Source organism: Centruroides sculpturatus, unplaced genomic scaffold, assembly GCF_000671375.1.
Source record: "Centruroides sculpturatus isolate CEXI.00-Female unplaced genomic scaffold, Cexi_2.0 scaffold46, whole genome shotgun sequence".
Taxonomy (NCBI): domain Eukaryota; kingdom Metazoa; phylum Arthropoda; class Arachnida; order Scorpiones; family Buthidae; genus Centruroides; species Centruroides sculpturatus.
The window spans coordinates 903,583-919,815 of NW_019384418.1; the positions used below are offsets into that span (position 1 = coordinate 903,583).

A 16,233-nucleotide genomic window follows, 5' to 3' on the forward strand; every position below is an offset into this window, starting at 1 on the left:
GTCCAGAGTGGGACTTGAACCCAAAATTCCCACATACTATGCAGATGTGGCATCATTTATGCTTGATCTTTGCTTCCAGATTAAATAATTTAGAATGCTGGTTTCTTACCAGTCTGACCAGTGATAGTTGTATATTAACTTGACCCCATGAGGCACTCCACCTATTTTAAGCACTTACCTTGACATGGCATAAATATAATATTTTACTGTGTAGTATATAGTATATAGTTTACTGTATTACTTGAAAAAAGTGAGCCAAAAAAACTTCCTTGGAAATTTTGAGTTATTGATTTTTATTTGAAAATAATAATAGTATATTTTCCGTTTGAAATACAAGATAATACAAGTTCTGGATTTGATGAATAGGAAAGATCATAAAGGAATATCCAATATTCTGGGTGGCAAACTTTTGTTTAATGCAATTTGAACTTGTTTCAAATAAGCACAGCATACTTGGAGATTGAGAAGTTGACAGATGTTTTTGAAAATTTTATTAAAAAATAATTTGTCGTTTAATTTAAATTTATGGCATTTTTGTTATATAAATATTGCCAATGTCAACCACGTATTTTTTATTTTAAGGTATCATCTGGGTTCGGTGGCGTTTGGTTCTCTGTTAATTACCATAGTCAAGATGATTCGGCTGCTTCTGGAATACATAGAAAGCAAGCTGAAAAAATATGAAGAAGCGTACAAGTGCGCTAAAGTTTGTATGTGGTAAGTTTAGGGGTTGTTGCATAGAATAATGCAATAAAATTGAATATTCAAAGAAGTTAGTTTAGAAAATTAAATACAAAAAATATGTTTTTAAAGTAATTAAATGTTGTAGCTTATGCTATTCTAATCATTTTCCTAAAATGGGAATTTATCTTGTCTTAATTTTTAAAAATATTTCTGTTAGGATTCAATCTAAACATCATTTTATATTTTTCAGTCTATGCAAGTGCTGCTTTTGGTGTATAGAAAAATTTATGAAATTTATTAATAAAAATGCCTATATAATGGTAAGTGATTACTGTTAATTGCTGTTTAACAACACACTTTAAGTAGTTTTGTGTCATTCTATAAAGGATAAAAACAAATAAACTTCGGTAAATTGCAATTAACTTATTTAACTTTTCTTACAAGAATTTTACTATGCTTGTATTTTAATAAGTCTTTTGATTAGGTAGTGTAACAGTAGCATTTATAGAATTGTTCGTAGAGACATACATGAAAACAGTCTTTCTTGCTGCTTGTATAAAATGTCTTATCATTAATGACATTTCTCATAGGCTTGACATAACTTTTAACTTTCATTGTGTTATAATTTTGACACTCGAAATGACTGACTCTCTCTTCGTCTGAATGATCAAAAAAAAGTGAGAAATTCAGAGTACAAATGCACCTCTGAGATGGTTGGGACTTATCAGAGCTGTAGACCATGCTTGTAGAAATAAAAAAAGTACAAGGAACTAATGATCTACATGTGACCCTTTGTAAAATACAGCCATCCAAAATAAGCCTATCTGGTCATTAAATATGCAGAATGCTTAATGAAGTGTGCAGTGTGACACTGATTATGCCTCAAAAATAGTTGTAACAATGGTGTTCATGTTTTATGAGCTTAGCCATATCTAGTAAAGTGTAAAACAGTTATTGTTTTGAGAAATAATCACTGTGTATGGCATTTGTAGCTTTTACAACAAAAAATTTATATCAACCTAGCTCTTAATCGATTTTAATAAGAACTTGCAAGAAACAAAATGTAAGACTTTGTGTAAGCGAAGTAAATTATTTTTAATATTATTTAACAATAGTTTTAATTGTATTAAAATCTGCAGATAGCTGTGTATGGAGAGAATTTTTGCACTTCTGCCAAAGATGCCTTTAATCTTATTATGAGAAATATTTTAAGGTAAGAGAGTGTATTTAATTATTTATATTTTGTTTTGTATTAAGTGGGGTAAAGGTTCGATATTCTACAATAGAAAAAGGGGAATAAGATAATTTTTTTGACAAGAAGTTGTCATAATGCAAAAGAAAATCCTTTCAAATAATCGGGAAGCCAAAAAGAATTTTTGTCAAAGTTTTATCAAAGCTGGGTGACAAAAAAATTCGGGCAAAGTTGCACACTTTTTCCGATTGCATTTGTTATGTTTTAAGGAAAGATCAGACAGTCATTTTCATTTTTTATTGCTATTTTCAAATATTTAAAAGTTTTTATTTTAGTAATCTCATTGCTTTTTTGTTTTTTTTTTAATTTATTAAAGTAAAAGCAAAAAATAAATCAATATAACTGAATGAAAAAGCATGAATAACTGTTGTTTAAAAATTTAATTGTTTAAATTATTTTACAGAACAGTTGTTTTGGATAAAGCTGCAGATTTCCTGCTACTGATTGGCAAGTTAGTGGTTGTTGGAGCAACAGGTATGGCTTTTGTTTATTGATATTTATAATATTTACATATAGTAAAATCCTAATCTTTACATTGTATAGAGTTCAAAAAAGAATTACTATATTCCAACCCCAAAATTGCAGTGTAGTTGCTTAAATTGGCCATTGAATTGCTTGCATCTGCCTGATTTTTATTTTTTAAAACTATGCCTTATATTATATTTGAACTAATTAAATATTTAAACTTTGAAAGTTATGATTATAGCATTTTAATGTGGTTAAATTACTCTTAATTGTCGTCTATAGATTGAGACAATTGAGTGAAGATGTAATGCATAATACTGAATTTTTTTAATTTTTCCTACTTCTTTGAATATACCTATTATTATAAAAGTTTCATTCTAATCAGTTGTAAATGTAAGCATACAAGTACAATTCAGACGTGAATATGCTTAATCCTTGATTTACTTGATCTCCTTTTACAAGGAAACAAATTTTTATACGGAAAATAGAAGCTTAGGTTCCAAGATTGCTTTCATTAACCATTAATTTTTTACTGAGAAATTTATAAAAAAAAGGTGTAATGTTTATAAGTTTAATTGGTAAATGTGAAGCTCTGATATAATAAAGTGAAGAATTCCATCTCTGAAGGTGCAAGTTGGACATGACATAGTGAAAAGACTGTAATAGTCTATAGGCTAATACTGTAATGTAAAGACTGTAATGTATAGGCTAATACTAATTATCAGTTTTAAGGTGAAATTTTGTTGCAGTTCTGTATAATTCTACTTTAAGTAATTCTGACAAAATTCTAAATATTATTATTATTATTATTTTTTTTTTTTTATAAAAGTAGATTTTTAATAATATAACAAAATCTGGAAATGACTAAATTTAAATAAATTTTAAATTTTGCATTTCTAGGTGTTCTGTCCTTCTATTTTTTCAGTGGAAAAATAAGTATTTTTGGCTATCGCACACCAGAACTCAACTACTACATCATTCCTGTGATTGTGAGTATAAACATTCTCAAATATTTTTTCTACTGATACTTGCAGAAGAGGAACAATATTGATTATATTGCTTTAATTTAAATGCGGTATTTGATAATATACAGTAACTCCTCATTTAATGTTATTTTCTTCCATTGATGAGAAAAAGTACAGGCACATTTACTGCCATTAATTTTCATTATAAACAGTAAAATTGATTATTGGAATTAAATGCCAGCGATTACAAACACAATTTAATAAGAATAATAAGCGAATTCTTTTCTTGAAATTTAATTAATATAATTTTCATTTGTTATACTTTATCTTTTTTCAAATAATGCAAATCTATATCTACATTAACATTTTGTAAGACATAAACATATTTGCTCTGTTTGCATTTGCCATTTCAAATTTATACAGTGCCCTTCATTCACCTTGCAACAAGCTACAGCCCTCTGTAGTGCGTTGAAATTGTGTCAGACATCATTACCTAGTGTCAGAAGAAAGAGTAGATGACAATATCAAAAAGAACATTCTGGGAACAGAGTTGAGTTCCACATTTGATAAATTTGTGAAGAAAATAAACAACAATCTTCAAATTGACGAGTTATGTTTTTTAACTGTGTGTGGAGTGTTTTCTTCTCTATTTTAATCAGAAGCCTTCCCATAGACATGACATTAGTGCAGTCTACAGAATTTAAGACTCCAGACTATCGGACATTTTGGGAGTGAGGACTTAACACCAAGGCTTTGTGAACAGACTATTTTTTGGAGACTAATTCCAGAATGTAGTTATCAAGATGAGAGCATCTTTTTTATAAGTAAATGGTGATAAGATGTTTAAAAGTGCAAAAAAAGATTTATGACTAGTTGAAGAAATTGAATAGTCAATGGCCATAGATTAAAATTTATAGAATTAAAAGAAGTGATTGTCAATAGTAAGGTATATAAGGATGATCCTTAATGGGTAAATGATATATTAGAAACTATAATAGAAGATACTCGAGAACTGTTCAAAAGAGCTGAAATAGAACACAATTTTGAATTAGCACTTACTAAGGTAACGGCCAAAACAAGGAATGAGACTGTGATCTGGTGACAAAAACATTTTCAAGGTTCCTAAGGTCAAAATAAATCTCAAATACAATTGGGAGTATCCATGCATTAACCTTATCGGTTTCAAATAAACTAGAATTTGTCAAAATTTATCATTAAGATATATTCAGGAGAAACAAATCTGTAAACAAAGTAAATTGCTAAATAAATTTTATGGCAAAGTATTAAATAGATAAGATGCCGACTTTTAGGGGCAATCAGTTAATTGCACATCAGGAAAAGCATAGGGACTGATCATATGTGGGTGGTGATGCTGGAGGCAAAGATGACATATATCCGTACAAAACTGTTTATTTTTTTTGGCATAACTTACACTACGAACAAAATAGAATGCCTTGAGACACTGGGTATGATGATTGTTGATTTTGCAGGGTTGCATGCAGACAGTCAGTGGCAACGTTGCAGCCCTGGGGCCAAGAAAGTAGATGAGATTGTCTTCTTAATCATGAGTCCTTGAATGTCCAGATGAGTCGGAACAGTTCAGAGAGGATGTGACACTGGTCAACCATTGCCAAAATTGGAGGAGAACCATTGTTTTGATCTTGAGATTTGGAGTTTTTATAGGATTTTTCCCTCATCTCACCTTTTGATTGGTCCTCTATTCCTTTCCTCACTTCCCAATTGGTCTCCCTTTTGTTTCTAGGTATAACCCAAGACTTATTCAGATCATGAGAAAGATCTGTTTTGTGGCATCTGTCCAATACCTTTTTATCAATTCTGACTGGATTTTGTTGATAGATCTATAAGTCATGCGCCCATAATTCAGCCCGTTGTTTCTATTTTCAATTTTTGGATTTTAATGATTTACACGTGATGTTTTTTAACTATTTAATCTTTCAACCTTTAACCTAGATTAGGGGTCCCCAAACTTTTTATCCCATTGACCCCTTTATAGAATATTTGCCTTCTTATTGACCCCCAGATTAAGTATTTAACAAAAACATTAAATCATTTTTGCATTTCTAATGTTAAGCGATAAGGAGACCCGCATAACAACCCAAAAAAAGAATTTATAGTTCCCATATCTTATAAAATCCACCCAATAACAATAACAGAAAAAGGAGATATTTTCCACTGATTTATAATCTTAAAAAATAATAGCAAAATTATGGATAGATGGAAATTTTCCTATAGTTCTTAAACCGTACATGTCATAATGTGTAAAATACACACTTATCTTTGAAAACACAACATTAGTTATATTGGATGAAAAAACCTCTGTCATTTTGCATCTACTACTGAATGCCTTAAAAATATGTAGACATATCTTTTTATTAAAATAGTTGATATTAGTGGGATGGATGTCTCTGAAGAGAAGCGGCAAGATTATTGATATTCGGTTGAAAATTGGTAAGTTTTAGTTGCAAATCAGCATGGTTTTCCGAGTTCAGTCTGTTCCTCTGTTTTGTCAAAATTGCATTTGCATGGCTAAAGCCAGCTTCAACCACATATGAAGTTGGGAATGCAAGTAAGAAAGGTTTGGCTTCTGCTCTGAGCTTGGGATATTTAGTAGCAATATTGTTATTGCTCCAAAATTCACTGAGGTTTTTATTTTTAAACAATGCTTTAACTTCGAGATCTACACATATTTCACTCAATTCATCTTCTAAGCCAGGTTCACTGCCTTCATTATCTATTTTTACATGGATTAGCAAACCATTCGGAAACAGGCATATTCTTCGAAACGTGCTTTAACCCTTTATTGCCTGAATTTTTATTTTTTTGATAAAAATTTTTTATATTTCTCATTTTATCATCAGAAGAGGTGTTTATTAACAGATAAGTAAATAAAAAAAATTAAAATGTATAATAAAAATTTTTCAATTATGGGACTTATTAGTTCCGTGAGGCTTTATTGCACATTTGAACTTAAAAAGTTTTTTTCTTGTTTAATATTACAAAAATAAAATATTTTATAAAGAACTTTTATCAGAGAAATTGGCAGATTAAATGCATAATTATATACTGTATATTAAATATTTGATAACTTTTACAATATAATAAGTTAAAAATTTAAAAAAAAAATTTAAAATGCATGTCAAAACTGAAATAAAATTCATTAGTTTAATAATTTATGATTTGTAAAAATGTAAAAAGCTATTTTTCCCCATTTACACACAAGAAAACTTTACATAATGTGCATGTTGAATGTGGTTTTGATGTGTATCAATATCAAATGGAAATTTTTTTGATAAAAGATCATCTATTTATTCATATATAAGTTTTTTTATCCATATTAACTATTAAAATGTAAAATAAATTCATAAATCTATAAATCACAATGTAGAAAATACAAATTTCTAACATTTACAAAAAAGATTCTCTCAGGCCTGATGGGACTTACAAGTCCCAAACATATTTTGATCTCATACAGCTTGCATATCATTAATTCTAAAAACATAATGCATTGAAATCAAACTATACATATCTAGAATATATATTAAAAAATACAGAGACAGTTAACTTATAAACAATAAGTAGAATTTGGCAACAAAGAAAGCAATATCAGCTGCTACCATTCAAACAACACATGATGTGGAACTTTTTTCAACAAAACAAAAACAATTTGAAAGTTACTACCATATAAAGGAAAAAAGAACACTTTATACAATGAAAAATGTAAGTCTCAGTAAGCTATAATGTATACACAATGAAATAAAAAATTTTAAAGATAGCGGGACTAAAAAGTCCCGTCGGGCAATAAAGGGCTTTAGTCTTCTCTTAATTTATCAAGATGTTTAACCGGTCGGAAACCTTTTCATTTTCTTTTAGTACTTGCAACTTTGAAAAATATTTAAAATCGTATCGTGCCAATGAAAATTTAAATAGCTCCATTTTTACTTGAAAGGTCATTTTTTCTTGCAAATGCTTCTGTACTATATTAATGATTTTCAATATATTACGATATTTTCTCTGTAAAGGGCAAAATATCTACATTTAGATATAAAATACTTAGAGTGACAACCCAACTAAAGTGAACGTATGTCTGTGTATAATGAACTACCAGCGTTCATAAAATGTTTGCAACACTAGTACAGTTGACAGATGCGTGAAAACAGAGTAACACAAGCTTAAAGCAGTGTAGGCTGAGGCAAAACTCAAGTTATAACTAGGGTAGTCAGTAATGTTGTTATCATATCCATATTTTGAATTTTTATTGGAATATTCTATTTTTTTCGTAGACAATTTAATTGATCCTCTTTGGTATTAATCGACCCCCTTTTGACCCTCGTGTATTAATCGACCCCTGGAGAACTTATTGACCCCAAGGGGTTGATATCGACCACTTTGGGGACCCCTAACCTAGATTGATTGTTTGAGTGCTCATGTCAGAGTTCTATCTTCCCTGGCCAACATTCCACCTGATCCGTTACATCATTCATCTTCACATTTATTTTAACAACTACAGTTCTTTCTTTCCTCTCCCTTACATAACTAATGTGACCTTTAGTCCGACTTGACAATAGCGTTTTCACTTTTAGCATGTAAACAGTTTTAGTTTTGACCTGTTCTGGAACCTCACAATAGCTACACTTAACATTTTGATGGTGGTCTCATTTGACTCTGCTTTGAGTAGAATCTGCAAAAGCTATTTGTAAACTCATGCTTAGCACAATACTCAAATGACAGTAATAATGATAAAAAATTTTAATGTTACTAAGACTCTGAATAAATGAGGATTCCTTAGTGATGATCAGTAAAATGAACTCTGTTTTGCAAAAATGAAGCAAAGAATTCCCAAAGTCAAAGTGAACATCAACATTATGTAGAAATCAAGTAACAAACACCTTATTCTTTGCCAAGGGAGTTTATTAAAAACTAACGTTTTCGATCTACTCCATAGATCATCCTCAGGTTGAAACATTCGAATTTGGAATAACAAAAATAGAACGCCAAATTCAAAGAGACAAAACCGACAACGCAGTAACTAATTAAAATAAAAATTAAAGTGTAAAAATACATAAATGTAAAAATAAATAACATACAACTACTAAATAATATTATAAGCCACTATTTGTTAAACCAATAAAAATCATTAACATTCCCATATCGCGATTGCGGATATGGAGCAATTCAAGAGCTACTTGTAAGTTTTTTAACGGCGTACTTCCATGCTGAGGGTAGGCCCTCCACATCTCTGGCGTTTATGCATTTTTCATCTAACTTGCTCCTATATATTTCCATCTTTTCGGCAGTTTTCGCTAAAGTTGGGGAGCGCACTTCTCTGATGATTTCCGCATCCTCCCACCTAACTACGGATCCTTCGGCCTGAGCCATCTGGGCCAGAACTGTTGTGTTAGATCTTTTTCTAATATCGTATTTATGCTCTTTGACCCTTATTCCTAGGTTTCTCGTTGTAACTCCTATTTACTCCTTTTCTATTCCTAACTGCTGGTTCTCGTACGGGATCCTATACACTCCTGCTTTATCTTCCTTCTTAATATTCCCTTTATCATTTCTTAGGATCTTGTACAGATTCGGAGCTCGTTTTACGATCAACATTGATCCTTTATTGTCCGCAATCTCCTTCATGACGGTTCTTACATTTTTGTTGAATGTATATTTTGTGTATTTACTAGGCCCTTGTTTAGAGGCTCTTGTATCGCCTATCTCGAATTTTCTAATAATGCCAGTGATTGTTTCTTCTGTAACCCAAGGTTTCTGCTATCTGCATAATCCTTTTCATTTCTGTCCATAATGTTGTCGCAATATAGAAAAACCCTTCTAAGGCACGAAAAGCTGCTAATTTATAACGAAATGGATCACTGGACTGCGCAGGAATGTAGAATGGGCTATGCGTTGGTTTGGTATACACATTAGTAGATAAATGCCCTTTCTTAAAGGTGATATTGATATCCAAGAAATGTATCACTACAGAACTTTTCTGCTCTAGCTTCAGGTTTAGGCCGTCTTTGTTATCGTTGATTCTTTCTATAAAATTACTGATTCCTCGATTACTTTTCCATAGTATAAAGATATCGTCCACATATCTCTTGAAGTAAACAATATCCTTTCTGAAGCTATGCACAACCTTTTCCTCTATTTTTCTTACCACCAATTCGCATAGAAGACCCGATATTGGGCTTCCCATAGGAACTCCCCTGTTTTGTTTGTACGTTTGGCCTTCAAAGCCAAAGAAAGGTTCACAGCATACAAGATTAGCCATCTCTAAAACTTCGTTCCTGTAGTGTATCAACTCTGGGTTTTCTTTAAACAAGAACGCCATTAACGTTTCCAAACAAGACTCGATTTTAATTGAAGGATATAAACTCTTGTAATCTAATACTGCTCTCACTTCCTCATCCATCAGAGCTATATCTTGCAACTCTTTAACTACTATTGTAGGATCTTGCGCTACCAGAACACTGCTATCCAGTAAGGAGGAGATATAACCATGCAACCTTTTTTCTAAGACGAGAGTTTATACCCTTCAATTAAAATCGAGTCTTGTTTGGAAACGTTAATGGCGTTCTTGTTTAAAGAAAACCCAGAGTTGATACACTACAGGAACGAAGTTTTAGAGATGGCTAATCTTGTATGCTGTGAACCTTTCTTTGGCTTTGAAGGCCAAACGTACAAACAAAACAGGGGAGTTCCTATGGGAAGCCCAATATCGGGTCTTCTATGCGAATTGGTGGTAAGAAAAATAGAGGAAAAGGTTGTGCATAGCTTCAGAAAGGATATTGTTTACTTCAAGAGATATGTGGACGATATCTTTATACTATGGAAAAGTAATCGAGGAATCAGTAATTTTATAGAAAGAATCAACGATAACAAAGATGGCCTAAACCTGAAGTGTGAGATCCGAAAGGCCCCTGGGTCTAAGTTAATAATTTTATTAATTATGTAAAATAATGTCACCAAATAATACTTCGTTTTTGGTGAGAAAAATACTGTTTTAACGTGGGAAAAACCCAGATAACAGATGTTACTTCCTTTCACAGAAGAGAACATCCTCTGACTTTCCCTTATCTGGTTAAAATCCTGCTCAGATGGGAAATGATTACCCCTCATTCATCCCCCTTTCATCCGTTCTCACGAAAGAGTTACTGGCCGATGATTGGTCGAAATTCAGGAGATATAAGGGAAATTAGTCCGAATTCGGGGAGTTCAGCGACGGAGTTCTACGACAGATCCGAAGCGAAAAACTCCACACAGTTTTCCTCCTGATGACCAACGCCCTTAAACGCGTCCAATAGACTAAGTCCCGAGTCTGAACTTAGTAAATATACTTTTATATTTGTGCACATATTGATCTCCCATCGAAGAAGTACATGAACTTATCTACAAGGTGTCCCTTACCTACCGAATAAGAAGATGAACGTCAACTAACCCAGGTTGTATGTTTTATAACGTTTTTGTGAGCTCTCTCTCTCGATCGCGCATTTGGTATAATAGAAGTATAGCTATCTCTCGATTTGCATGTCAATTGTGGAAATTCTTTCTCTCGTTCATTGAGATTTTTGTATGATTTATTTTCTTGTTATATTAAATTTATTATTTCGTTTTTAATTGGGATGTTTCTTTATTCTGTGACGAATCAGATCTCATACGCGTGTTTGTCTGCGGAATTTAATTGACAAACTGGTGTCAGTCCTGACGAGCATCTGAACTTTGCAGTTCGGATCAACTAGCGGTTAAAGCCCTCCTATAAAACTTTTTAAGATCAGATCCCTCGATCCAAAACTAAGGAGACAGATTTCGGATAATCTGTGCCGATTAAGTGGTACGAATCATCCAAAAAGGAGTTGTACCCCCGGCTACTCTCACAGAAGCTAGAGCAGAAAAATTCTGTAGTGATACATTTCTTGGATATCAATATCACCTTTAAGAAAGGGCATTTATCTACTAATGTGTATACCAAACCAACGCATAGCCCATTCTACATTCCTGCGCAGTCCAGTGATCCATTTCGTTATAAATTAGCAGCTTTTCGTGCCTTAGTTAGAAGGGTTTTTCTATATTGCGACAACATTATGGACAGAAATGAAAAGGATTATGCAGATAGCAGAAACCTTGGGTTACAGAAGAAACATAATCACTGGCATTATTAGAAAATTCGAGATAGGCAATACAAGAGCCTCTAAACAAGGGCCTAGTAAATACACAAAATATACATTCAACAAAAATGTAAGAACCGTCATGAAGGAGATTGCGGACAATAAAGGATCAACGTTGATCGTAAAACGAGCTCCGAATCTGTACAAGATCCTAAGAAATGATAAAGGGGATATTAAGAAGGGAGATAAAGCAGGAGTGTATAGGATCCCGTACAAGAACCAGCAGTTAGGAATAGAAAAGGAGTAAATAGGAGTTACAACGAGAAACCTAGGAATAAGGGTCAAAGAGCATAAATACGATATTAGAAAAAGATCTAACACAACAGTTCTGGCCCAGATGGCTCAGGCCGAAGGATCCGTAGTTAGGTGGGAGGATGCGGAAATCATCAGAGAAGTGCGCTCCCCAACTTTAGCGAAAACTGCCGAAAAGATGGAAATATATAGGAGCAAGTTAGATGAAAAATGCATAAACGCCAGAGATGCGGAGGGCCTACCCTCAGCATGGAAGTACGCCGTTAAAAAACTTACAAGTAGCTCTTGAATTGCTCCATATCCGCAATCGCGATATGGGAATGTTAATGATTTTTATTGGTTTAACAAATAGTGGCTTATAATATTATTTAGTAGTTGTATGTTATTTATTTTTACATTTATGTATTTTTACACTTTAATTTTTATTTTAATTAGTTACTGCGTTGTCGGTTTTGTCTCTTTGAATTTGGCGTTCTATTTTTGTTATTCCAAATTCGAATGTTTCAACCTGAGGATGATCTATGGAGTAGATCGAAAACGTTAGTTTTTAATAAACTCCCTTGGCAAAGAATAAGGTGTTCATTACTTGATTAATTATTTTGCCGAGTACATTTCTGTTCAGTTATGTAGAAATGCATTCTGTTGGTTGCTGTATGACGTGCAGGGTCTTCCAACATGAATGCAACTGTTTTAAATTACACTAATTATGTTAATTATTGTCCAAGAAGTATGCAATATACACCAATTGATTGTGACTCTTTGATCTGCATTGGAATATCTCCTCTATTATCTCTAGGTAGCGACATAAATTAAAATGGCAACTCACAATGCAGAGAGCATTTTGTGTTCTACAGTTTGCAGAGTCAGAATTATTCATCATTGTGCAATGCGAGTAATTTGTATGCAGTGCCATAAACGAAATGGTAATTCATGAAGGATCTGTATTCTACGGCTCCTGCACGAATTACCATTTTATTTATGGTGCTTCCTGGAGATAGTACACAACAAGACATTCAAATGCAGAGGGGGGAGAGAAACTCAGTTACTCAATCAATCTATGTATGTTGCATGCTTCTCAAGGTAATAATTAACACAATTTACAACAATTTAAAATGATATCATTCATTTGGAAACACCCTGTATTTACTATAAAATCTCATTATCTTAGTTTCTGAAATATTTGAATCAATAGTTTTTTTTCTTTTCAGATCGTAACATTTGGCTCATTTGTGATAGCGACAGTATTTTTTGATGTGTACAGTATGGCTGTGGACACTCTTTTCCTTTGCTTCTGTAAGTAAATTTGTTATAAAATTTTTTCAGTAGCAGTTAGTAGTTTATTAAATTTTACTTTCTACTTGTTATGTAATGTTGTCTCTGATTTTTTTTGGCATAGGATGTGGACAATATCCATATTTATGTAATTTTGATATTCCTGAAATTTTAGTAACTCCAGAAGAAATTCAATAGGATTTGAATGCCTTAAAGATTTAATTGGTTTTATTATAGAAAAGCATTATATTATATCATAATTAATATACTACTAATCTTTTGTAGTGGAAGACTGTGAGAGGAACGATGGATCTCCGGAACGTCCGTACTACATGCCGAAGCGGCTGATGAAAGTCCTCGGAAAGCAGAATTTAAAAGAAGCATAGTCGCCAGACAATAATTTTTTTTCTGAAAGAAAACAGGAAATTATGAACACGATTTTGTTGATTTAATCAAAAAGATTGTATTGTTTCATTTTTATGATTTTAACGGACATTTTATAATTACTGTGACAACTTTTATCTCTACCTCTTAAATCCAAAGATAAAATTATATATAAATGTTTACCAGTATGTATGCGTATGTGTACCTGTTACAAAATCATTGTATTTTTAAGAATTTATCATTTACAATTTCCAATTATTAAAGTTTTTTAAAATACACATTACTACAGAAATGTTACATTTGTATTTAAGTATATATATGTCTTGAAGTTTGTAACCATGACTATTGGCCTGTTGCTCTGAAGGACTTGGAGCAACAGGCTAATAGTCTGGGTGGAGAACCTCTGGAATTATTTGTGGATGGTCCATTTGGATATTTTTGGCATGGTAAAAAGGCCCCCTTTTGAGTAGAGAGGGGGAGACAGTAGTAAATGTTTTTTTTCTGTTAATACTTGTATCATTTTAATGTCATTGGCTCTCAATTTTACAAACCTCAAGGAAGGGGCTGAATGGTTAAGGTGTCAGCCTATTAGTCCAGGGACCCACAATCCAGATGGGTGGAGAAAGCCCTGTAAATTTTTAGGTGGCAGTCTATCCGGATATATTGTGTCCTGTCCCTTGCCGCCCGGCCAATTTGTTGTGGGTCTGGTTGAATTCGTAACGAGTTTGCTAAAAAAAAGTCCACCTTTGTGTCCATGGGACAGAAACAGTTTAAAAAAGAGAGACTTTGGCAAAACCAATTTAGAAAACAATGGATCAAGTCAACTTGTTCCAAACATCCATTGGAGTAGAAGTACGATATACAAGAATATCCAACTGCAATTCTTACTGCACAGAACATCCACTAGGTAGCATGTTGGCAATTATCTCTGTTTAAAGTGTGGTAAATACAAGAGAAACATAATGTAAGTTTCTCTTATCTGGTGTAAAGTTCTTGTTGACCACGACAACTTTTGACACTGAGGCCAGTCTATCTAGGGATTTAGTCCAGTGTGAGAACCTCAGGAATCTCTTGAGCTGTCTGTCACGGATAAGTCGGGTACCATCTATAGCATGGGTGATGAACCTACAGAACACATGTCCAAAGTGGCATGTAATGTATACGATTTTGATTTCTCTCTTTTTCAGTCAGCTTTTTTACATTTACTCTAATTGAAGCATATTCGTCACTGTTCTGTGGCTTATGCCCATTGAACACAAATATAATATTCAATCACTCAGAATGAGAGATTGAAGATGATGTTTGTGTTCAATGATGATATATATATTGACCAGTTGTGGAGTGTCACTGAAATTTGATTCTGACCCAAATTTTACTATTGGTAAAATGTGAAGTACAAAAAAATACTTTTCAGTTTTTAAAGAAATCTTAGAAAATGGACACTTCAATAAATTTCGATATGAAAGGTATTCATTGATAAAGGCCATCTCACCAAAATTTTACGCATGCTCTATAGAGTTAGTGGAAAGAACAACAAAACTAGATCGAGGCACCTCTACCTGTAGTGGCAATGCCGGGGAAACAGACTTGGGGTTACAAAGGTGGCACATGCTTCTCTTTTTCAGAGTGAATGAATAATGGTTCTTGGAAAGCAGTGTGGTTTTGATGCAATATCTACCGAAACCCTGAGGAAAAATAACTTAAAGAAAGGAGAGAAAAATTTTTTAAATGTGGATACGTTTCCAAACTTAGATTTTCTTGGATTAGAACAGATCCAAACGTGAGTCGGGGTTCAACTGTCATCACTGGAGAAGTTGTTATATACTATTTGGTTATTAGATTTAGGTAACAGTTTTTTACAATAAGTATTAGTTTGGGTACCCACTCATTACACAACTTTTCACAAAATAAGACTGCAATATTATCTGTACTATAAAGTGGTTCCCCTACATCAGTTTGTGTTCTAGTGGCATGTTTGGTGATCACAGGTGTGATTTCGGTGTCCACATCCATGCTGTTACCCACACTCCTCCACCTTTAATTCTTTCCTTCTTGCCTGCCTTAAAAACCTATCTGCATTTCCACAATCCCGTTTCTTGTAGTATGTTGGAAAAAGTGTGGGAACGTTGCTGGATGGTAAAGGTGATCACTTTTTTGTTCACCTACAAAATGCTGACAGCAGACTTTGCTGTACTTTGTGGGTTGCCAAGTTTGCCATCTTTTCTGAACGTTTGATAATTTTACCGCGGCCCACTGAGGGGGGGGACGTTGATTGTTTATATTTTAGATTAATTTAATTTAATTGTATTTAAAAATGCCTTCAAAGTAATATACAGTTACACCAAAAAATGAATATAATGTGATTTAAAATTTTAACTCGCTAGAACGCTAAATCAATGAGAATCCTGAGCTTGTTTCTTTCCAATGAGACGGTTCCATCTGGGGGTAATATTTTTTTTTAATGAGAAAAAATGCCAGGAATTTTAAAAAATGATATTCTTTTGTTCTTTACTGAACTAGCATTACACGCAATTGCACAATTCACCATAGTGATATTCGCGACGAATAAACAACACGAGAGCTCCAGCCAAAGCACGCTTAAACACACAAACGTAAACAAACCACAAAGATGTCGCCAGACAATAGCGCATGCTCATGACGTCACTCGCGATGTCGACTTGAAAGTCTCTATTGCGGCAATAAGTAAAGATTTTCTGAAATTCGTGAAAATATTGAAAACTGCAGTGAAAAATTGAAGATTATGAGTGCAAAACACAAG

General features: G+C 33.0%; 1 protein-coding gene across 1 annotated transcript; it reads left to right on the forward strand.

Moving 5' to 3' along the window:
- The first annotated feature begins 556 nt into the window (after positions 1-556).
- Positions 557-13,869, forward strand: LOC111619302 (choline transporter-like protein 2). The gene is made up of 7 exons (XM_023360998.1): positions 557-717; positions 935-1,004; positions 1,824-1,897; positions 2,340-2,410; positions 3,302-3,390; positions 13,007-13,091; positions 13,356-13,869. The coding sequence occupies exons 1-7, from the start codon at positions 635-637 to the stop codon at positions 13,454-13,456; spliced, it is 573 nt and encodes a 190-aa protein (XP_023216766.1). The 5' UTR covers positions 557-634; the 3' UTR covers positions 13,457-13,869.
- The last annotated feature ends 2,364 nt before the right edge of the window (positions 13,870-16,233 follow it).

What these genes read in the sequence shown, in the direction of transcription:
- LOC111619302 (XM_023360998.1), top strand. Translation starts at nt 635, where the DNA reads ATGATTCGGCTGCTTCTGGAATACATAGAAAGCAAGCTGAAAAAATAT. An exon ending in TGCGCTAAAGTTTGTATGTG is followed by an intron (nt 718 to 934) that starts GTAAGTTTAGGG and finishes TATATTTTTCAG; the next exon opens with TCTATGCAAGTGCTGCTTTT. An exon ending in ATTATGAGAAATATTTTAAG is followed by an intron (nt 1,898 to 2,339) that starts GTAAGAGAGTGT and finishes ATTATTTTACAG; the next exon opens with AACAGTTGTTTTGGATAAAG.